General features: G+C 41.7%; 1 protein-coding gene across 1 annotated transcript; it reads right to left on the bottom strand.

The window, feature by feature from the left end:
* Positions 1-3,482: 3,482 nt before the first annotated feature.
* LOC127136568 (uncharacterized) lies at positions 3,483-4,163 on the bottom strand. Its single transcript, XM_051063110.1, has one exon. It carries the CDS (start codon positions 4,161-4,163, stop codon positions 3,483-3,485), a length of 681 nt encoding a protein of 226 aa, XP_050919067.1.
* Between the last annotated feature and the right edge of the window lie 1,210 nt (positions 4,164-5,373).

The raw sequence follows: 5,373 nt of genomic DNA, 5'->3' as shown, positions 1-5,373 counted from the left end.
ATGTACACTTGCATAAATGTCTATATATAATCATGGAATATAGAATTCATTGTTTGCTGGTATGTTGCCCCAGCGTTTTTTAGGCCAAAGAGCATAACTATCCACTCATAAGTGCCTATTGCCCATGGACATCGAAAGGTTGTTTTAGAAACATCCTCTTCTGCAATGAAAATCTGGTTATAGCCAGAATATCCATCAAGCATGCTGAGATATTCATAGCTTGCAGCTGAGTCAACCAACATCTCTGCCATAGGCATTGGATAGTCATCTTTAGGAGTTGCTGCATTTAGATCACGAAAATCTATACACACTCGCAAAGAGCCATTTTTCTTGATAACAGGAACTATATTTGCAATCCAATCGACATACCTTGTGGTCCTAATGAAATTGCAACGAAGAAGTCTTTGGACCTCTTTTTTTTATCTTTGAGAGGATCTCTGGGGCGAATCTCCTTGGACTCTGCTTGATGGGCTTCTTGCCATCCTTGATAGGCAGATTTAATTCGACCAAGTCCCTCTTTAAACCAGGCATCTCATCGTAGTCCCGAGCAAAGCAATCCTTGTTTTCTCTTAGCAATTCAATTACTCTTACTTTCAACTTGGGGTCCAGTTTAGTGCTGATGTAGGTGATCCTTTTTGTACTCCCATTTCCGAGATCAATTTCCTCAAGAGGATCTTGCGCTAACATCTTCGCACTTGACGTTACTGGATCTTTTTCGAATCCCAGAGGTTCTTCGTCGTAGATGGCATTTAACCTTTGTTCTGTTAGTTCCACAGGTACCTGTTCCTCAGGGGGTTTTGGTTTAGGGTACTCCCCAGGTCTTGTATTATAGATTTCACCATATGTGGTTTTGTCAGCCATGTTTGTTATCTCGGCTTTGAGAGCCGCTTGTCTTTTGTTCTCATCCATGTAGGCCGAAATCTTTTTGAAAAAAGAAGACTCAGTCATAATACAGGTTTTCATCCCAGCCTATTGGCCGTATTTCAGATGATTCCCCTTCTTCTGGGTCTCCCATAATTTCCCTATCCCACTGAAAACCATTTGGATGAAGAGTCAAGAAGTACAAAGCATTTTTATTTGGGGCGTAGCCTTCTTCAGCTGGGTGGCATGGTCCTATGTGAGCCAAGTTCCTGTCGAAGTTCTTCTTGTCTACATGGTTTACTTCTTCCATGAAGTAACTTTGGTCATCTTCAATATTTTCTACCCCACCATCTTCTCTCTAGATGGATATCCTCTGATGCATGGTTGAAGGAACTGCCCCTATGCCATGTATCCATTCTCTTCCTAGTAGTAAGTTGTAATTTTCTTTTACGGGTATTACCATGAACATTGTTGGTCTTATGATTGATCCAACAGTCAGATCCACTTATATGACACCCAGCGTCTGTCCTATCTTACCCTCATAATTTGACAATACCATGTTGTGAGGTTTGACATCAGTGTCGAACATACCTATCTTCTTTAACATTAATTAGGGCATCAAATTGACTGCTGCTCCTCCGTCCACCAAAACTTTATTCACCCCCACATGTCCACCTTTGGCCCTAATGTATAGGGGCTTGAGGTGACTCTGCATCCCTTGGTGAGGTCTTTCAAAAAGAGAGTTCTTCTCTTCGACAGCGCCGCTGTTGAGAACATAGTAACACACTGGCTTATGCTTTACCATCTCCACAGCACCCGCTTCCTCATTATCTTCAACCTCTGTCTCCTGGTTATATTCGTATGGCAAGACTAAGACTACATTGTAATTCATATTGACAGAAGACACTCCGTCAGATTCGAAGTTGTCAGTGAGCATTTCTTCCTCTCTTACTTGTTCCTTCTGAACTTTCTGACTTTTGTTTTCATCTGGAAATAACTTTCTTCCTACAGGTGGTTTGGTCGAATTCGTGACATTTGGGGGAACCTTAACACTGCTGGATTCTCCAGTCTCTTTGGGATTCATCTCTCTTTCAGCCTTCCTCAACCTCTGATGTCTTCTCCATTGAGATCTTGACATAGGGTTATTTCCTTTATAGTTCTCTAGCCTGATAGCCTCTCTCTTGGATGCCTGGAACTATGTTCTATAAGCCAAAATAGGTTCTTCCTCCATCCTCAAAACTTCTCCACTTTCCTTTCTTCGACCCCGCCTGAGTCCATTTGTCCTCAGGGACTTCTACTGGTAGTTTAAACATAACTCTTTTCGCCCTTGGGTAAGGGCTGTCTGGCCTCCTAGGTGCTTCCCTCTTGTCGAAGATATACATATTTGGGTTACCTCCATGTCCGTCCCAACCTTGGTTAGATGGGATTCCTTCGAATCCTTCAGCTAATTCTCCATTGTACACTGCCTCACACCTGGGACACATCAAGCATTCTGTTTTATACTTGTAGCAACGCACAATAAAACCAAGAAGGCTTTCTCCTGGCGTGGGATATACCTTCTGTAATTGGCTCTCCTTCCTCCAGTTTCTCTTAGTCTTTGTTCACTGCCATCTTTCATAATCCTCAGCCACCCTTCGACATATCCTAATGCTGCACCTTGGGCACAGCAACATGTCAGCATTTCTTTTGTGACATCTCCAAAGGTATTCCCATAGGCTTTCGTTGGCTTCAGACATTTCTCCACTTCCTCCATTTCTGGGGGGGGGGGGGGGTTGTTTCAGATCCACCATGTTGACACCTAGACTGGCGCCATCAGTGATTGAAATTTCCTCGAATTTCTTTCTTAGGCCCTCAGTTGCTTTCCCCTTGAGACCTTCAGTGGCCCTTGGTTCGACGTTAGCAACCTGTTTACCTTTGACAGAGATTCCAAAGGAAACATCGTTATTTAGGCCATCAGTAGCCTGCTTTCCATCTAGTGCATGGCCTTCAGTTCCTGTTTCCTTTACAGCCTCCACTTCCCTTACGTCAATCATGTTGATTTCGACAGGTTCAACATAATTTGTATCAGCAATGTTGAGGGGATCAGCGTCAACCTTCATCTGGTTTTTTCCTTTTTCAGCGAACTTGAGGCGGCCATCCCTAATTGCATTCTGAATAAGATCCCTCAAAAGAAAGCATTGTGAGGTTTTATGGCCTAAAAAATTGTGATATTTACAGAAGCCTCTTTTCTTTCGTTGTTCTAACGGAGGAATTTTGATATTAGGAGGCACTATCATTTGGCCATCTTTTACTAATAAATCGAAGATCTCGTCACATTTGGTAACATCAAATGTGTAAGTCTTTTTAGGAAATCTATCATTCTTTTCAATTTTGACAGGGTTCCTGCCATTCGAAGGTGTAAGTAATTTGCAGGCATAAGGTGGTGCTTCTTTTAGTTCAGCCAAATCCACTTTGAATTCCTCAAGACCATAAGGGTCATCAGAGATTTCAGACTCTCCGTCTTCGAATTCGACATAAGCAACCCTCTCTTTCTTATGATTCTTATTCGCTCTGGCCTTTTCAGATTTTAAGCGTTTGACCTGTCGAACCCTGTCTGCTAATTGGGCCATATCTCTTAGATGCTAGGTATCTAACTTTTTCCTGATGGAATAGTCTAAACCTCCAGCGGACATTTCGACCAACTCGTGTTCAGACACTATTGTAGAGCATATAGATTTCAACAAACGGAACCTATTCAGATAATCATCTATAGGTTCGGTGAATTTTGTTTTGATACTGGCTAATTCCTTAAGACTTATCTTAGTTTGGCCCATGCAGAATTTTTCATGAAACAATCTTTCCAACTGAGGCCAAGCATCTATAGAATTTGGTGGCAAAGTTGTAAACCACGTGAAGGCGTTCTTTGTTAAAGAACTAGGGAAATATTTCATCCTTAGGTTCTCACTGTTCGCCAAATCCCCTGCCTCAGTCATGTATCTGGCTATGTGTTCTACAGTGGATTCACTAGTGTCCCCTGAGAATTTGGTGAACTTAGGGACTTTACAACCCCTTGGTAATTCTGTTTGTAGGACATATTCTGATAAAGGACAGGAATAATTTGGCCGTCGAAGTCCTGTGTTCAGACCATTCTGGGCCATGATTCTCTCTATCATACTAGTTAAGTCATTTTCCAACATGTTTTCCCGTCTGACCCTATGAATCACTTCGTCTGCATCCTGGTCTCTATTAACCATTATCACTCTCCTTGGTTGTTCTTCAGGGACTTCCCGTTGAATTGGTTGTTGTTCCAATCTTGCCCCCATGACCCTTTCGTCAGGCGCTTGCCTTGGTGGTCGAACCTGATCTATAGTTGGTTCTTCTCCCTGGATTATAACCTAGTTTGGCCTGTGTCGAACAGCAGATTGTGGGGCGTCTAGGAAATCTGCTATGCGTCCCATCTGCGCTGACAGTTGTTGGTATGTTTTGGCATTGTTAGTGTTAGTCCTATTCACATTCTGTATCAGGGGAGAAAAAATGGTATTCATTTCTCTGGCCAGAACTCCTACCATATCATGGTTACTGGCATCCATTTGTTGTCTAAAGGCTGCCTGGTTATTCGTTGTAAGGGTAGGTAATAGGGTGGGGACTCCTTGTGATTGGGTATTTCGACCTACATGGTTCATGCCAGAGCCAGAATTTTGAATTGGCGAAATAACCGTATTATGTGGTTAAGTATATATGGAAGAATTATTTTGAAGTCCTGCCATGGCAGTAGATGGCATTCCATATGGGTATTCTCTCAAAGGCCTAAAGTTCTCGAATCTTGGTGGCCTAGGGGTTGAAATTGCAGGAGTGTCTGTCGCGCCTGACATAATAGGCATTATTGTCGAATTATGCAAGGCCATGGATCCAGATGTTGGTCTGGCCTGTGCACTAGGGATCTCAGTGGATACATCAATCGAATTTGCTCCGGTTGTGCTTGTTCCCTAGGGAGGGAATTGTTCCCCTTGACTGGTTGTATTAATCATCTTTTTTGCGTTTTTTCTGTTGGTTATAGGTTGCGAGTTGTTGGCTGTTCTACCACTTCTAAGGATCATAGAACACTATTTTTCAAACCAAAAGAATAACAACAATTTTGTATTGTAAAAGTAAAGAAAACTATTGTGATTAACAATTCTTTTGACACTGTCCCACCGGGTGTGCCAATTTGATTACCAGTGATTTCTTATAAACAACCGCTAGTCTTCCAATATATATATTTTGGTAACTTACAGGATCGACTAGATTGATCCTAGGACATGTGTCTCAAGAATTATTATTACGATGATTTGACTCATGGTTAAGTTTATTTCTGGTTTATGAACAGCGAAAAGTGTTTTGACAATAATTCTAAACGAAGTTTATGACTTTATGAATAAAGAGTAAATGACGATAACTTTGTAGGAAAATGTGTTTAAAGATGACGAAAGTACTTGGAAAAAATGAAGATAAGTGACTTGAAGTAAATGTTTTAAGTTTTGAGAAAGTACTGGA

Source organism: Lathyrus oleraceus, chromosome 4 (genome assembly GCF_024323335.1).
Source record: "Lathyrus oleraceus cultivar Zhongwan6 chromosome 4, CAAS_Psat_ZW6_1.0, whole genome shotgun sequence".
NCBI classification, from domain to species: domain Eukaryota; kingdom Viridiplantae; phylum Streptophyta; class Magnoliopsida; order Fabales; family Fabaceae; genus Lathyrus; species Lathyrus oleraceus.
The sequence above is the reverse complement of the archived record's forward strand: the minus strand, read 5'-3'. Positions and strand labels throughout refer to the sequence as shown.

Excerpts from the sequence above, each read along its gene's own strand:
- LOC127136568 (XM_051063110.1), bottom strand. The coding sequence starts at position 4,163 with ATGGGGGCAAGATTGGAACAACAACCAATTCAACGGGAAGTCCCTGAA.